Raw genomic sequence first — 19,035 nt, forward strand, 5'->3', positions numbered from 1 at the left:
TAAGAAGTCTTGGGTCTAAAACCCAAGTTTGGCGTTATAAAGACATTTATCCACATTATCTGTTACTTTCAGTCTTTTAGTATACTGGGATACTTGCCGACAGCTTTATCTCTATTCATCTAGTTATATTTCAGTCTAATAATAACAATAATCAGGATTCAAACAGCTTTCAATACCAAAATACGGTTTCAAAGTGCTTTACCTCAGTCATTGCATTCATTCACACACAATTTGCACCATCTTCACTCTCTGGGTAGTATCCTGCCATATGGTCCGGCAATTACAAAGACAAAGGATTTTTACATCCTACCAGGTCCCCATTTTCCTCCTGGGTATGGAGTGGTAAATGTAGGTTAATGCCTTGCCAGAGGACGTTAGTGCCGTGTCGGGATCGAACCCACAACCTTCGCATTTCAAGCCAAGTGCTTAAATCACTCAAATACAACAACTCTGCAGTGGCATTAGTCTACGGTAAATATCTCCAGAAAGGTTATGGAGAGTCTATCAAATCAAATTTCAAAGAAAGTTCTTAGATCTCCAGAGATTCATACTAATCAGCTATGATCCAGCAGAATGTATCCCTAAGTGGATTCAGGGGTGATTGAAGCCCCCCCCCCCCCCCCCCCCCCCCCCCCCCCCGTTTATGAGAAAGAAAGAGAAGGAGAGAGAAAGAGGGGGGCTGAGGGGAAGGGGGAGAGATGAAGAAAGGGGGAGGGAGGAGAGGGGGAGAGAGAAAGAGATAAAGAATGAAAGAGAGAAAGAGAGGGGGAGGGAAAGAGAGAGAGGCTGAGAGAAGAAAAAAATGCTCTCTCATTTTACACCCCCCTCCCTATCAAAATCGTGGATACACCTTTGGTACCACCATCCCAGAACAGTTCTAGATTCTTACCTTTGCTCTAAGTTCCAGTAACTTGACCGGCTTCTCAGATAATGGCAAAACTTTTCCATCTTCATCTAGAAAAAGAAAAGAAAAGAAAAAACATTGAAAAAACAGATTACATCAATTGCACTTGTCAACCCCCTAATTCATTATACATTCATACTCGGAGAAACATTATATCCTGACGGATATATCTTTACTATTTTTATGCCTTCCTGGATGAGAGGCACAGTTTCAAAGCTTTTAAGTTTCTGTGTGACATTTGATGAATAGATATATGTCGGCCATCTATGATTGATCCTCCAATTTACTCCAACTCGACTCCCACAAATGCATCAAGGGATTTATGTTCAACTAAAATGTAAATCTTGTTTTCTAACAAAGGTTCCATCATGAATACACCCGAACCCTCATTCTAAATTTACTTAATATGTTGTTAGGGAGGCAAGAGACCTTTTTTTATTTCATTAAGGAGATACACGTACATGGAGACGAGATGGCATAAATTTATCAACTGTTTTACATGGTTGGAAAGATTTAAAAGTATGGTAATCTAGAGCTATGGTAATGTCAGAAAATAAATGGAGTACTAAACCAAGGTTACATCTAGATGTAACAAGACAAATGCAACTGCATCTCCTTTATGCCTCAGCCCTTAATTCAGTATAGGAAATGGATGAAATCATACATGACATACCATAGTGAAAACAAAACGCCTATAAATCAATGTCAACTGACCACTATGCTCTTGACCGACTAGCACCAAAGTATAAAGTAACACTGTCACCATGTGGTGATTTGTCAGTTTTGTAAGAAATAAGAAATATTTGTGCAATATACAGCACATTGAAATGAAGAATACAATGTATTTATCCCCTAATTCGTCCCTATTTTCGCGAGGTGACGGGAGTGAATGAAGATCGCATACAATTTGCGTGCGGATTTTCCTCACTGCCGTCACTTCGTGAAAATGGGAACGAATTGGTATGAACTATACACTTTTTAACTTTTTGTCTATAAAAAAAAAATACCCACAAATTTATATTTTTAATGTTTTAAGCAATACCATTCTCTAATGTATTCAGATTATATGCAAGTGTTTATGGAGTGCCTGGAGATGAATGATCGCATTCGCCTGCCGAGGATTGCTGTGTTTTGGTTGTCGGGGTGAGGATTGCGTGCATTAGTCGTTGCTGGGCTGGACGAGCATTATAGCTTGCCCGGTCTAGCGGCGTCTGATGTATGCGGTCCGCGCCCTGGCTATTGGAGTGCAGTGTCCCTCAGCGGGCGATTGTGAAAGCTTGTTGGTATTTCCATTCGACTGCATTTGAGTGCATTGCGAAAGTGACCTATTGGTATCTCATATTATTATGTGAATGTTCTTTGGAAATTTGTTTTGTTATTCATGTTCATTTCAGTTTTTAACTGCCAGACACGAAGATGTTAATAAAATCCATTTATCTTTCTATCTATCTGTCTTGTACAGTGTAACTGTTATATTGGAATATTTGTCTTACTTTTCATTTATGTACACAGTTTGATTATGATAATGTTCTGAGGAACTTTTCAACCCTCAGGCTTCTGCTCTATTTTGGTTCCCTCTTTTTCACCTTATCTATTATGTTACTGTACATGAATTGTATTTGTAATTGTATTTGATGTAAATTTGTTAATGATTTGGAAAAATAAAACAATTGAATTGAAGAAAAAAGAATTGGTGGTTTCATCTCGTTCACCTGAGGATGCTTGTGTGTTGCCTAGTTTCCACACCTCCAGGGAATGTGAATACTGCAGGAGTAGCATCCTGGCCTTGGGCGCCAAAGTCACAATGGGCTTCTGTATGGAAAAATCATAGAGAGCAGAATGAATAGATTAAAGGTAATACAAAGTTTTGTGAAATTTTGAAAATTGGGTGGAAAGTGAATCTTTACAATTTGATATATTTGGATGCCCCTGTGGATGTATTTATAAGCACTGAAAAAATTAGCCCCCAAAACACTTCTGTTTTCGAGAAAAATTGAATATAAAAATTTACCAGTGCTCCAGGTAAATTTTGATAAATTTCAGATAGCGCCTATGGCCGTACAATGGTAGCTGCGACCATGAAAATCTCAGAATATATAGTTGTGATATACAATTTCCAAACGAGAATAGCTAATCGGTCGATTTGGGTCAATAAAAATTGTTTCATAGCTAAATTAATATCTTGACTTTGAGAGGGAGCTATACAACATAAAGAGTTTATTATTTATAATTTCATAAATTTAAACAATCAATGGATATTGTAGGAACGCATATGCTTCCAATATGTTCATTTGAACCAAATTCATGACCCCATACCAAAACTTTGTATTACCTTTAATCCTTGAGGAAAGGAGACTTCAAAGGGGTCAATTGAACATGAACAGAGAGTTTGACAGATTTTTAATGTAGCACATGGTCCAGTGACAATAAGCCAGTTCGTAAGTACTATCTGCACATGGGCAGATAAAGGTTATTCATTCCCCATTGTATAACCCATTAAGAGATGATTACTGGTATCGTGCTCATGAAAGTTATATATTCATTTATGCGCCGACAGTACATTTATTTGATACACAGGTGGAAGTATTCTTCTTAAAAGGCAAACAAAAGGTATTCATAAAGCACCCTCATCACTTTGGCAGTGATTATTCTAAAAATGCACAAGTGGGACGTATCCATCCATAAATATTTTAGGGTCATGCGTTCCGAAGCTATTAACGAACTCACTTATTGCTCAGTGGTAAATTTCACGCAACTGTGAAACTAAAACTATCCCAAATAACAGAATTGTATGCCATGATTTTATATTTGACAGCACTGAACCTTTGCAAATCTCATCCACAAGCAAAATTGCAAAATTTCATGCCTGAAAACGCTTTTAGTTTTACAGTAGATGAATTCAAACTTCAACCTCGGACCCAACTTTATACCCACTTCTAACTTCAAACTCAATTGCAAATCTTATTTTAGCCTTATACAGAGGTGATCATGAGCATTAAAAAAAAAAGGTTTTAGTGAGAGTTAAAAAAACAAACAAACAGGTTCAAGCAAGTCATGGATAAACAGCACCTTACCCCCCCCCCCCCCCCTAATTCTAAACCGGATTTACATCAATCTCAAGGACTATCCATCTTTTTGGATGAAAAAAAAAAAAATCCACAAAATATTGGGGAACAAAGAAAATCAGGGAATAACAACAAAATTGGGAAACCTATTTAAATCGGGAATTTATCAGGCCTCCTCATACCAGTCAAATCATCAGTCAAGGGTTTGAATCCCTGCATGTTTTTCTAAAATCAAAGTAGTGTATAACGTAAAAGATGATTGATATAGAATGAAGAGGGGGTAACGCGAAGCACTGTGGAATTATGAGTACATCAAGTAAAAAAATTGATGATTGTTTCATAGCAAGACTTACGTGTGGAAAGCCGCGTATTCTGTGACGCAGTCGGGACATCGCTTTACTCAGTTTGCCACCAGACATTTCTATGTGGACTGGATTCACTGCCAGCATGGTGTCTACACCTGTAAAGAACACAACACAAACATACAATGTATTGTCATATTTCAACAAGATTCAAATGAGTTTATTTCTCATGCAAAACATAATACATGAATAATTATATCACAAAAAAATTGCAATGAAACAAAAAATATAATGGAAAAAAAGCATGAGAAAGAGGAACTAACTTGAAGCAGGGCTTGTTGAAGTGTTAGTTCCTCAGATGCTGTTTTAAAATATAACATGAACAAAGTATGTTTAGAAATCAATAAATAGACAAATATGTAACTAAAAAATTCTAAATTATGGGGGAAAAAATATAATTAAACTAGATGGAATTTTGACTGCGCGCAGTCGAAAATGATGCCTCCGCCATAGAGCAATTTAAACAAGTTTGGAGTTTAAATCTCCAGTGGTTCTTGAGATATCATGATAACAATCTCAATGTATGGAATTTCATAAGTTGACCTCTGTGACCCTTGACCTTTGACCTACGTGCTCCAAAATCTAATCAGATTGTCTTCCTATGGTGATACACACTATCATTAAGTTTGAAGTTTAAATCTCCAGTGGTTCTTGAGATATTATGATATGGTGATACATACTATCATTAAGTTTGAAGTGAAAATTCTCCAGTGGTTCTTGAGATATCGCGATAACGATCTCAATGTATGGAATTTCATAAGTTGACCTCTGTGACCCTTGACCTTTGACCTACGTGCTCCAAAATCTTATCAGATTGTCTTCCTATGGTGATACACACTATCATTAAGTTTGAAGTTTAAATCTCCAGTGGTTCTTGAGATATTATGATAACAATCTCAATGTATGGAATTTCATAAGTTGACCTCTGTGACCCTTGACCTTTGACCTACGTGCTCCAAAATCTAATCAGATCGTCTTCCTATGGTGATACATACTATCCTTAAGTTTGAAGTTTTTACATCTCCAGTGGTTCTTGAGATATCATAACAATCTCAATGTATGGAATTTCATAAGTTGACCTCTATGACCCTTGACCTTTGACCTACGTGCTCCAAAATGTAATCAGATTGTTTTCCTATAGTGATACACACTATCACTAAGTTTGAAGTTTAAATCTCCAGTGGTTCTTGAGATATCATGATAACAATCTCAATGTATGGAATTTCATAAGTTGACCTCTGTGACCCTTGACCTTTGACATACGTGCTCCAAAATCTAATCAGATCGTCTTCCTATGGTGATACATACTATCCTTAAGTTTGAAGTTTAAATCTCAAATGGTTCTTGAGATATCGCGCTAACAAACTCAATACAAGGAATTTCATAAGTTGACCTCTGTGACCTGTGACCTTTGACCTACGTACTCCAAAATCTAATCAGATCGTCTTCCTATGGTGATAAATACTATTCCCGAGTCTTAAGTTTAAATCTTAAATGGTTCTTGAGATATTGTGATAACGGTCAAACGGGACGGACAATCCGAAAACATGATGCCTCCGGCACCACCTTCGGTGGCGGAGGCATAAAAAAAAGAGGAAAACAAAAATAAAATGGAGGAAAATAGTAGAAGGCAAAAAGAAAGAAAGATACAAAAGAGGGGGAAATGAATGATTGCCGGCAAAAGCTCTAGAAAAGGAAAATTAGTTCAGTAGAACGAGGGAGAAAGAGATTGAGAATAATGGGTATGTACATGTATGTGACCGTGACACTACAAAACCAAGACTAGGTCGCAGGTAACAGCATAAATGCTCAGAGACTATAGCATATTTTGTGTTTTCCTTTGCCAAAAAGCTCTGAAAAAAAAAAGTCTTCTGAATTGCGTTATGAAATGATGATGTTATTTTCTTCTTGATAAAAATTTTTGGCACAATAAATAAGACTCCTAAATATTAAACAAACTGTTTTAGAAATAAGTGCTATGACATTTCTAAAGATATTTCTGTGATATTCTGTGATATTTTGAAATGCCTATGGTTCTCACATCTTCCTCAGATGAGTAAATGGCAATGTGATGTTAGCATTCATCTTATCTTGAGCTCTGGTATGGGAATCGTATGTCGAAGGAACATAATTCATTCTGGATTGTTTATCCTGCAGTAGATTGATTGTTTGAACCAGTAAAATAAAAACAAACTCACAAAAACTTGCTGGAAATCATCTTCAATAAAAACCACAACTCTCATTTGCACATAGTGACCCATGTTAAGCACTTGATGTCGGGCCTACTTACCTTGATTTCCTTATCTTTCTATACTCATTTCTCATCGTCTATACATTGTCTACCAAATTTGTTTGGCACATGTCATTTAGTTGTCATATAAATGTAAATTATCATTAATAAAATTATCCACATACCTCCCGACACGAGTTTATCTCCAGCTATGACCACGGCCATGACATCGTGGCTGTGATCCCGTATGGACCTTCCCCGGACCCAGTGCTTGGTCTCAGATCCCGACGCCTTCTGGACCATTTGGAACTCGGAGATGATGGGATCCACACCGGCCGAGAAGACACTGGTCTGGTCCTGGGACACACAGAGGTCTAGGACCGATGCTCGGTGACTGGTGTAACTCTGTCAAGGAGGAGAGTGAAAAAGAGTACAAATTATACAAGTGTGCACTTTTAAATAGTTCTGTTTATAGCTAATATGTGGAATTTACAGGGCAATCTTTTTCCTCTTTACATGCAGTTAGTGTAATCCACAAGCATAATTATACATCAGCTATAAAATTAGAGATAAAAGATTGAAGGTTTGTGATCGGTTAGAGGACTAGTGATCAATTTGGATCAATCAAAACTCTCTATTAATTGGGGCCTTTTCAATATCTATTCACCATTGCTCTTTAACCCCTTTTTGGTTCCTTGAATCAGATCTGCTGTAGGTTCACTAATTCGCATAAACTGAGGTGTCCCAACTCATAAGTTCAGTTCAGATTTTAGCTTCTTTTTCTATGAAATAGGGGTTAAAGGGAGTCACTCATCAGTTTCCATGTGCAGAAGGCCATAATTCGCTGACTCCAGACTTGGTGGAAATTCCATTAATGGGAGTACAAATCTGCACACAGCAAACCCGTTGGCCAGTCAAGAATTCCCCCCCTAATTTCTCGGAGAATATTCGAGAGTCTTCGGGTGACGAAAAAGCAAAGCATTACACAAAGTCTAATGGTCATAAAACTGAAGGCTAACCCTGGTAATTGACAACACCTGTTATTGGGTAAACACCCGAATGGTGTCAAATTCCCCATGAGAGCTGACTACTGAGTGTCTTTAATCTAGCCTGATACCTTGAGCAGTGTTCCATGTTTTCCGTTCCAGAACTGGGTCCTCCCGACCGAGTCTCCACTGACTATGGTCATATCATCCAGGACAGCCACCTGCCAAACTACAACCTCGGTGTGCTTCTGGACCCTCTGAGTGGTGATCCTCAGCGTTGCGTGTCCTGGGTGGGTAGTGAAAGGTTAAAGGTTAAACAATGTTAAATCTGAGATGCACGGCCCTACGTGTTATCAGTGTCTGTGATATGGTGTAATATTGTCATTGAAGCCCTAAAAAAAATTGCGCTTCAAAATGATCAAGAAGTGCCTCAAAAAAGTAAAAATCTTTGAGTGACCGGTTTTACCATACTCGTTTTCCCCAATAGACTGTAGTGTTATGAAAACCGTTAAGAAAACGCAAAGTAACGTAAAAGTTATGGGGTTCCTGACTGACCTAAAGGTTTATAATTATCATTGCAGCATGAGCTAAAGATTTTGTTTCAGAATCTGAGACAAAGTTACCGGATCCCTTTAAAGTCAGATACAACATTGACTTGTTAGAGATACCTAGTATGACACAAGACTTGAATGGCAGATAAATGACAGATGAACGACAGATGCTCCAGTGACATTTCCTCTCTGGACAATATCCTACACTACCCAAAGCCATACCTGCCAACATTTGAAAATAAGAAATAGGTATTTCTAGCACGGTATGTCTTTGAAAATGACAAATCGCACTTGCAGCGGCGGTGTAACTGGCAATACTGGCGGTAAATCTGTACCAAAGGGTGAATACAAATTCGCTGCTCGATTATGCAACCATTAAACGCACACATCGTGGCACATGATAAAACAAATTTTATTTGGCTTAAGCACCAAAAAAAAAAATTTAAAAAGAAGAAGAAAAAAAATTGGAATTTTGAAAAAACAGAATATTCTGGATTTTCAGGTCCTAGAAATCCAGAAAAACAGAATATTCCGGATGAATTGTAAGGGTTGGCAGGTGTACAAAGCAATTACTTCAACCATGGAACAAAGGCTTCATCTAACCCCAACCCTTACCCTAAGCGTAATCTAAAACCCACTTGCAAGCCCAAGCCTAACCCTACATCTTAGATGAAATACAGCCCAGAGCGATTGTTGCCAGAGCATACGATAAGGGCACCTTGAATAGCATCAGGTTTAGGGCCAGGCTGTTCTGGTGGCACTGAGACAGATATAAAGGTCAAAACAAATTAGGCAAAATAGCATGGTTTAAGAAGCCTTCACTTAGTTTTGCCATTTAGCCATTAGGTAGAACATCATTATGGCATATTTTTGTGTGGCCTTTGAGGAACTTAAAGGTAATAAAAAGTTTTAGTATGGGGTCGTGAATTTGGTTCAAATGAACATATTGGAAGCATATGCGATCCTACAATATTCACTGATCGTTGTCGCGGTCGAAATCGACTCTAAAGTTATGAAATTGTAAATAATCAACACTTTATGTTGTATAGCTCCCTCTCAAGGTCAAGATATTAATTAAGCTGTAAAACAATGTTTCTTGACTAAAATCGGCCAATTAGCTATTCCCGTTCGGAAATTATATACCACAACTACATATTCTGAGATTTTCATGGTCGCAGCTACCATAGTACAGCCGTAGGAGCTATTTGAAATATATCAAAATTTACAGGGAGCACCGGTAAATCTTTGTATTAAATTTTTCTCGAAAGCAGAAGTGTTTTAGGGGCTAAAATTTCTAGTGCTTTTAAAACATCCAAAGGGGCATCCAAATATATCAAAATTGTAAAGAATCACTATCCACCAATTTTTCAAAATTTCCCAAAACTTTGTATTACCTTATGATGAAATAAAATGTGATTGATGGTTTTTCTGCCCAGGTATAACAAAACCATTTATTCAACATGTAAATATTGATATACAAAGGACCTACTAGGTGCCCCCCCCCCCCCCCCCCCGGCTTTTAACTAGCCACAAACCTGCCCATCCAGTGAGGCTGTGATATAATATTTGAAACAGAGTGTGACACAGAACAAGGGGGAGAGAGGGGGGAATTAGTTCTATGCAACATCCAACAAACCACAATTGTATTATGTGATGGAGATGGCTTTTACATGTAAATCTAAAAAATAGAAATCGTCCAACGATATTCAAAATTCAGCATCGTATCCTGTAAAAATGAACTATAGAGTACCGAAGCTGTGACGTCATAAAAATCTATTTTTGGAATTTCTCAATTTTTCCTTCATTTTCCGAAAGAGCATCAAAAATAATGTCCAAATGTAGAAAACCAAAATGAATATGTTAGTTATTGGCTGAGATATGACCATCTGAATAAATATATTTCCTATAGGAACTCAGTGTTATTTGCTCTGGCTCCTAATCATCATAAACTAGAGCAAATAACACTGAGTTCCTATAGGAAATATATTTATTCAGACGGTCATATCTCAGCCAATACTTAACATATTTAATTGGTTTTCAACAATTGGACATTATTTTTGATGCTCTTTCAGAAAATGAAGAAAAAAAATTGAGAAATTTTAAAAATAGATTTTTGATGACGTCACACTTCACCACTCTATTCCTGAATAACTTACTTTAAGTCAATTGATACAATTGATATAATCAAGAGTTGTAAAAAAAGAATGTAAACAGTAATATTGAAGACTTAATGCATCACATACCTGTGTTCACATTCCAAATCCTGATATTATCCAGTGACCCCGTCACAATGACCTCATCTGACACATGCCATGCTAGTGACACGACCCGACCCTGTTGCATCTGGAGCGACCTATCATAGATGAGGCCCTCGTCTGTCATCTCGTAGAGACGGATGTACCCATCCTCGCAACCTGCCTGAGTTATGGGAAGGAAGCAAAATAGAAATAAACAATAATAAGAAAGATAGATAAAAAATAGAGCTTTTGAAAAAAGGGCTATGATAACCAGGCCCTCTATGTCATTGTTAAATACCTGCGTGTGCTTTTTGTATATTGTGTATTCCATCTATCTGTTGTTTGATTTATTTTAACTCTTCTCATGCCACAGGGCTAATCCCCGTTGTGCCAAGCCCCAAATCCCCCTGTGCCAGCACACTATGATGAGCATGAACAATAACTGCCATTACGAATGCGTGCGAGCATGCATGAAGCACCAAAGCAATGGGGCCGTATGCATAAAAAGTAGCAATTGCTTGTGCTAGCCTTTTACTTGAATCCGTATGCATAAACATATGCAATTGCTTGCAAGCAAATGCTTTTGCTAGCAAGCACAAGCAATTGCTTAAAGATCAAGCAATTGCTTAAAAACGTATGCATAAAACGAACCTTTTGCTTGTTCTTATAAGCAATTGCTTACGTTTTTTCAAGCTCCGTCATAGCAGCTTGAGCTCTTGCTTAATCGGGACGTTCGCGGTTAAGCATCATGTTTATGCTCGTTAGAGAAAAACCAAAGTTGTACAGGAGTAGAATAAATCGAGAAGAAATTGCTCCCGAGACCTATCGGAAACTATTCCGTTTCGACAAAGAGAACGTTGAGTGGTTAGCACACAGGTTCATACCTGAACATGATGAAAAAATGCCTTACTTGTAAAATCCCTTCAGTACAGTCACGTGTATTATACGTATTTTTCTTGTTAGTATATGCATGCCATGTGTGTATCTGTATTTGGGTGTGCGCTTGTGTGTGCATGTATCGGTGTTTTTTTTTCATTTTGTTCTGAAATATGTCATCCTGGAATGTTATACTGCCATGTCAGGAAAGGCTACCCCACACGCATGACATTTGAATACACTACTAGTATGCGAAACCCGCCTTTGTTCTCCCATGAATGATGTTCGCACCGGCGTGACGTCGCTATTGTTGAGATCGTAAGCAATTGCTTGCTGGAGGCAAGCAAAAGGTACGAGCACAAGCAAAATGTTATGCATACGGATTTAAGCAATTGCTTGAGCTTGATCTTTTGCTTGACAAGCAATTGCTTGTGCTTGAAGCAATTGCTTGCAAGCAATTGCTACTTTTTATGCATACGGCCCATTGGCTCGCTTGCATGAACAAAGCACTATAATGGTAGCGTGCATGCAGCCTTATGGCAGGCTATGAGTTAATATTCAATTACTTGGAATGGTAATTGTCTTGTAAAATCCAATCAGCAGTCTACAGGACCCAGGAGTAAAGGAATTCCATTTACAATTCTGATAGTTTACTATTCATCAAATAGACCAATCTGACAAATTGAATTGTTGTGAGGACCATACGTCACAAAAATATGTTGTAGGGGAGAACTGGCTCGATCATTTACTAGTTTTTTGCCCATTAAACAAAATTATTAAGAATAAGTCTCAGCACCATTTTCAAAAACCAAGTTATATTTGGGCTTTTTAGATTTTTGTCTATCTAATCAGCTCAACTTTTCAGTGGAGTGGATTTGTATTTTAAATATGTTCTATGTAGACCGTGTATATGTGTATGATCTATTGAAAGTATTGCATACGAATTGGAGATGATACTTACTGCTATATGAGTTTGTGCATTGTTCACTGCAATGCACCAAAAGGCATTACCATAGTAGATTGATTTCTGAAACGAGAAAGAATAGGAAAAAGATCTTAAAGATAAAGGTGAGTTCTGGTAAAAAAAAGAAAAAGAATTCTCACAGAATCAAAAGAAAGTTACACTGAATGTTCAAGATTACAAATAAATGTCGTTTGCCCCAAATTTTTTTGGTAGCAACTGTACATTGGCTGAGTAAAGAGCATAGAAAGATTAGGAAATCAAGGTTGGTAGCCCTGACACCATTTGTGTAGTTCCATATACATCTTTCTGTGTACAGTGTTTGTTACGATTTATTATGATTTTGATGGCTCCAGAACTTTGCAGGACACACAAATACTTATATGCTACATGATCAACTTTTTCAGATCCATTCCACAATGCACTCGGAAGACCAGAACTCACCTTTATCTTTGATTTGTTGTATGCTTTTTGTTTAGGTTAAGCTTACAATACATGAGGCTATGAAGAGTAGAACATGGACGATGGAACAATGGTTGATGTCATCCATAATGGGTATTTGTATTGGTCTGAATAAATTGCGAATGCTCATAATACTCTTTTCACACTTGTTTTGCTTAGCCCCGTACTATCCATAACCCCGGACTAACTTTTTTGGCTTTTCTCACTGCAATCCCTTAGCCCCGTACTAGCCATGACCATGGAATTCATTAATTTGCTTCACTACGTAGTCCCGGACTATTTTTCGTTTCTGTTCTCATTCATTTGCTTGGCACCACAATTGCGGAGTTAGCAGGAGTTAGCACCACAATTGCGAGGTTAGCCCTGCTATTTTGCAGGGTTAGTTAACCCCGTACTATAGGTGGGGTTAGCCCACTTTGGTAAATACGAGTCTGAACAGAAAGTGGAATAGGCTTAACCCCGGACTATAGGTAGGGCTAAGACCCCCCCCCCCCCCCATTTAACCCCACCTATAGTACGGGGTTAAGCAAATTTTTGCCAGTGTGGAAAGAAAGTGGAATAAGCTTAACCCCGTACTATAGGTGGGGCTAAAACCCCCCTTTAACCCCACCTATAGTATGGGGTTAAGCCACATTTTGCCAGTGTGAAAAGAAAGTGGAATAAGCTTAACCCCGGACTATAGGTGGGGTTAAGATACCCTTTAACCCCACCTATAGTACGGGGTGAAGCAAAATAAGTACCAGCGTGAAAACAGTATTAGTGTTCTAGACTTAATTAATAAGAAGTAAAAATAAACTTTTAACAAACTGAGGGTATTTAAACATTTGTGATTCGACACAGAATGATCCAGGAATATAGTTTAAAAACAATGAGCAAGTGATACCTTTCAATACCTTTGGCTTTGAATTTGATGTAATATTTACCTTTCCTTCTGACAAGTTAAATAATTTTTCCCCTTTTGAAAATTATTCTTACTCTTATTTTTTTTAATGAGAGCTGGTGTTAAATTCTTAAGAAGTTTTAAAGCCAAATTTCTCAGAGCTTAATTCTGTTTGTTTTAACTTGAAAATCATTGTACAGTACATTGATGCAAATCATATTATTCAAGAGTAAATATTTTGAGTCTTCTAGAGCAGAGTCCCTACAAGGAATTAAAAAAATACCCTGAGCTGACATTCAAATATTGAGAAATCTGAGTGGAGTGAGCATAGTGTGAATAGTAACAGTATTCAAAACCCTACACTTTCAATTATATTTTTAGTAAGATTTTCAAGATATTTCATTTGTGCATTTTCTGATGTTCATTTTTTTCCATGAACTTTCTCAATTTATTTGTAAAATCCTGATTTCAGGAAAAATCTAAAGAATGGAATCTCTGCTAGAAATATATTGCTAACTGTTCATCTAATTATTTTCTCACTGGGAAATATTGTACGGAACAAAATGCATCATTTTTATGATACCTTTGGCTTTAAATGCTGCAGATCATATTCTGTGATGTCTCCCTGTAGACCTGCAGAAAAGAGTCGACCTTTGACCCAGACTAGACTGTTCACCTTCCTCTTCTCGGACCCTGGGATTACCTGAAAAGAAAACAAATTACAGTGTAAAGGTAGTTTTAGTTACTGCCAGATTTTTTTTTTTGGGGGGGGGGGGGGGGGGGGGGGGGGGAGGGGGACAGAGCCCGGTAATATTCTGCTATTTAAAAATCTGCAAGCAAAAACAATTATAAAATGTGCCCCCTTTAAATTGTCAACCTAAAAGGCACTTGAAAGTATTCTTCTAAGCTTAATATTAGAAACACACCGAGGTGAAAAAAGAACGTACCACCATGAAGGTGGAATTTATTGTGCAAATTTATAGTGCGTAATGTGGCCTACAATTGAGCTTCATCATATACACATGTCTTGCTGCTCTGTGCCCTGAAGAGGCATTCACTTGAACATGAGGGCTGTGCCCCTATTCTACCTATTCCACTTTTGTAAGATGTAAGATTTGTTCTCAAGATATTTTTGCTTTAATTAAATGATTGAAAAGAAATCAAACTAGAAAGGTATACATTTCTAGACTTATGTAAGAGCTCTCATAATTATTATAATATCCTGCTACCACCCACACATAGGAGCATCACTATCCTGGCTGTGTAGTAAAAGCTGTGCTTTTGATTCTCAACATTTCAAACACCACTGTACAAAACTCAACTGATTTCACTCAAAATCGGTACTTTAGTGACAATCAATGACACCTAAATAGCAGTAAAATACATTTTTTTCAACTTACTGATGTTAAAAAGAATAATTTAAAAATTCAAATTGTAAGTCTAGTGTCAAACTTTGCTTACAGCTGCATCGACATGATTGTGTACAGTCTAGGCGATATTGTGTGGTGTGTATATTTGTGTATAGACTTCTAGGTCCCTGCCTCACAGTATGTATGCAGTGCTAGAGGTCAATACGCTTTAGCATTGACTCTCTATGCTTTGCTGGAGTGCTACCACCTTGGCTTTACACAAACCTTTTGCTGCAACCATTTCCTGCCCTCTCCTGTCTTCCATATCTCGACAGAGTTGTCCTCCCTGCCAACTGCTAGGACTTTGTCTGTTTGGTTGTATGCCAGGCTCTGGATTCCACTCGGGACATAGTTGCAGAACTTGACATGGTGGACCTGAAACTCACTCATGACTGTCTGTCTAGCTAGACTTGAGCGCTGTGAACCTGTGACGATGGATAAAAACAAGTATGATAGACTGCACTACAGTCATATAATGTTGATGCTTTAATTATTCATAATGAATCAGGAAACCATGACGATCGCAGCATGCCATTGTCCATGATCTAAGAAGCTGACAAACCGTTTCACAAGACATGACAAGCAACAAGGTCATCAAACTTCTATGATCAGCTTAACTGTAATCTTAGTTTATGGTCGCTTACTTAACATACGCGCGCGCCCGCACCCCATCGCAATTGTATTGTGCAGCAGTTTGCCGTGAATCGATCCCATGAGAAAGTGTATAGAAGTCTTTGTTTTTAGGAAAATACACCAAAAAAGATAAGAAAATTGACACGAAAGAGGTAAAAAACGACTATTAAACCATGACCATTATTTGAACAATTGATGAAGATTTAGTCAATCATTGGTAGAGTCTATATCTTTTCAGTTTTAGCTAGGGTAGACCGAAAGCTTCAGTCTCTATACCGTCGGTTGTTCCACTGAGACTACGTCTGGCTCCACTAGACCTCCGGTTATAGAGACTGAACGATCGCCTATGCCAGCCTATGTTGAAGATATCACGGCTAGATTTTAGCCGTTAGGCCCCTCCCACAAACATGAACAAACTTGCCACGGCCGTATTGTTATGCCCCCAAAATCCCCCAAAATGTCATTTTACCTCGTGCATATCCAATTTTACATTAGGCCTAGGCTATAATACATCGGTTCCACTTACTAACTTGATTGAAATAATCCGTTTAATGGTCCCTTTTAAGGAAATTATGGGTCAAAATCGACATCCATGTTGAAAATCTTGCAAGCCGTGTTAAACTCTCGCTGCCGTCAATCTCATCCCTTCTAGTCTACGCCGAAGGCAAAATGATTATGAAGGAAAAACTGTGCGCCATCTACACGTTCGTAATGGCGTTATCACAGTTTTTCCTTCGTAATCATTTTTGCCTTCGGCATGCGTAGACTAGAAGGGATGAGATTGACGGCAGCGAGAGTTTAACACGGCTTGCAAGATTTTCAACATGGATGTCGATTTTGACCCATAATTTCCTTAAAAGGGACCATTAAACGGATTATTTCAATCAAGTTAGTAAGTGGAACCGATGTATTATTAGGGTGTCTGATCGCGCACCCGATGTTGTGTGCTAAAATTCTTCCCATAGAGATTACACGCATCCCTATGCAGTCTACGTGCATTGCGCGACCATGCAAAAAAAGGTCAATTTTTTTTTTTTCAATTCGAGATTCAAACCTTTATCTGTTGTGATCCTGAAGGTGATAATCAATAAATGAGGTGTCATATGAAAGAGCAGGTGAATTCCAATATTTCCCAAGGGCGTAGCCCCCGAAATGCTAAAAATATCTTGGTCAAAACAGCAATTGAAACATTGTGTCCTGGCTAACTCTGAGGTTTGTCACTTTTGAGATATGACGCCCCGATCGATAAGTAGTCCCAGTCCTAAGGAACAATTCTATGTGCTTATTTTTTCGCTAGCCCCCAGGGATCACAACTGATAACAGTTTAAAAATACCCTTCTCGCTATTTGGTGGATCAGCTAATTAGGGGGCGTGCGCTCCGCTCAGTCCAAACCATGGTTACATCGCGTAACATCTCCGCGTACGAACGAAACCCCAAATTCAAGTATGGGTGGCCATTCGTGGCATAAAACCCGGAAGTGAATACACGTTATAGTCAATGGCAATATCGCGGAGACATCTCCGCGATATTGCCATTGACTATAACGTGCATTCACTTCCGGGTTTATTGTGCGACGAACGCCAACCATACTAGTCAATGGCACATGTCGCGGAGACAGCGTAGCTCAAGCTGCAAGTCGCGGATTGGCTTAGCAGCATGCGTACGATATGCATACGCTTGCATATCGCGCGATACAGCTGTTTGGCTAAATTTAGCAAAACAACATCACTCTGCGTGGACGTCTTTTTCGTCGATTTTGACCAAAATGATATGAATATACCAGCGTCTTGGAGGGGCTGTAACTTTTGATAGAAACATCGGTGAGACTTGAAATTTGAAATGTATTATTCTGATAACAATTTTTATTCAAATATCAAACAAAAATGGTGAAAAACGATCCCAAATTGAAAATTGAAAAATCGTTCAGACACCATAGTATTATAGCCTAGGCCTAATGTAAAATTGGATATGCACGAGTTAAAATGACATTTTGGGGGATTTGGGGGGCATAACAATACAGCCGTGGCAAGTTTGTTCATGTTTGTGGGAGGGGCCTAACGGCTAAAATCTAGCCGTGATATCTTCAACATAGGCTGGCATAGGCGATCGTTCAGTCTCTATAACCGGAGGTCTAGTGGAGCCAGACGTAGTCTCAGTGGAACAACCGACAGTAGATCTATTATCATCTATAGAGACTGAAGCTTTCGGTCTATAGCTAGGGTATCTCCACGCACACGTGCACGCCGGAGTTACGGGTCAAACTCTGGATACGATTCTGAACTAGCGCACATATTTTGTACAATTCACTACGAATCCATTAATAACAAATTAGGTTTTAAGACAATTATCCCCTGCCCCTAGGCAATCACCCCCACCCAATTACCAGTGGGACAATTTCTTTGTGACTAACACAAATGTCTACACGTGGGACTGCGATATCTACTCGTGTCAAAATCAACCTTCAAATAACATTCTCTACATCAGCAATCAAACTTTAAAAATCAAGTAGTCCCATATCAAACATTCAAAATACTTACGTGTAATCCAAATTAAATTCAAAGTGCGTAGACTCTCAACAATATTTTATATTTTCGGCAATTACATGCTGCAGCAAAGACGAAGCAGTATACCGGTACGCATGGGCATGTGGCTTCGGCTATGCATGGAGCGTATCATCGAGCGCGAGCAGTAGAAATTGTACCAGCTATCTAGCTAGTCGCTCTGATCCGAGCCGGGCAGCCCTGGCGTGCCATGCATCCGATCACTGGCCCTCTCCTGCAGCACGGATCGACCAACATATAGCTGCAGTCTCTGTTTGTCGACGGTTGTTCCGCTGATCTGAGCATCTGCATCTGGCCCCGGCCCCTCTGACCACCTCTACGTAGACTCTTCGCCATTTCGATTATCATTGGACTCGACTAGACTGCAATCTGCATCTGCTCAGCTCACCTCCCTGAGTTAACTGGGTAATTAACTTAAAGTTATAACCTTCATAATCTGATAATTCATTATAATAACAGTTAAAACTCAGCCCTTTAGTTTAGAGTCTAAAAGGTAAAGACCAGTAATTTTAGGTCTAGACACCTCTAGACACTAGAATCATGAGAATAGGTCTAGATCTCTAGATTTAGCTAGACCTGGCTCTAGATTGGAAACGCCCCAATTTCAAAAAATGAAATGGAAGCTCTTATTACCAATCATGTGAAAAAGTATGTTTTGACTAATACATGATGATAAACAATTTGCTTGGAAACCGCCTACTAATTGATATATATTTGGTAAATTAGTTTATCTATTGCCGTATTGGTGTGTGAGAGATAAACGCACGTGTCGCGCACGTGTGCGTAGTCCCATATACATCTTTCTATGTACAGTGCTTGTAACTTTACGAAGACTGGGCCAAATTTCTTATCATTTTGATGATTCCAGAACCTTGCAGTATACACACCAATACAATAAATGCTAGATGATCAACCTT

At 38.5% G+C, this 19,035-nt stretch overlaps 1 protein-coding gene across 1 annotated transcript in view; it reads right to left on the reverse strand.

The window, feature by feature from the left end:
* Positions 1 to 18,204, reverse strand: part of LOC105439894 (U3 small nucleolar RNA-associated protein 4 homolog) — a 57,229-nt gene extending 39,025 nt beyond the window's left edge. The window contains exons 1-10 of the mRNA XM_030975641.1: positions 18,095 to 18,204; positions 15,149 to 15,348; positions 14,098 to 14,217; positions 12,173 to 12,238; positions 10,342 to 10,516; positions 7,679 to 7,833; positions 6,747 to 6,966; positions 4,323 to 4,429; positions 2,617 to 2,716; positions 890 to 954 (exon numbers count right to left, since the gene is read on the reverse strand). Of these exons, the coding sequence (XP_030831501.1) occupies positions 890 to 954; positions 2,617 to 2,716; positions 4,323 to 4,429; positions 6,747 to 6,966; positions 7,679 to 7,833; positions 10,342 to 10,516; positions 12,173 to 12,238; positions 14,098 to 14,217; positions 15,149 to 15,313 (1,173 nt within the window). The 5' untranslated portion in view covers positions 15,314 to 15,348; positions 18,095 to 18,204. The remainder of the gene's footprint in view (positions 1 to 889; positions 955 to 2,616; positions 2,717 to 4,322; positions 4,430 to 6,746; positions 6,967 to 7,678; positions 7,834 to 10,341; positions 10,517 to 12,172; positions 12,239 to 14,097; positions 14,218 to 15,148; positions 15,349 to 18,094) is intronic.
* Positions 18,205 to 19,035: the final 831 nt, after the last annotated feature.

This window comes from Strongylocentrotus purpuratus, unplaced genomic scaffold (genome assembly GCF_000002235.5).
Source record: "Strongylocentrotus purpuratus isolate Spur 01 unplaced genomic scaffold, Spur_5.0 spur5_scaffold_8, whole genome shotgun sequence".
Classification (NCBI taxonomy): domain Eukaryota; kingdom Metazoa; phylum Echinodermata; class Echinoidea; order Camarodonta; family Strongylocentrotidae; genus Strongylocentrotus; species Strongylocentrotus purpuratus.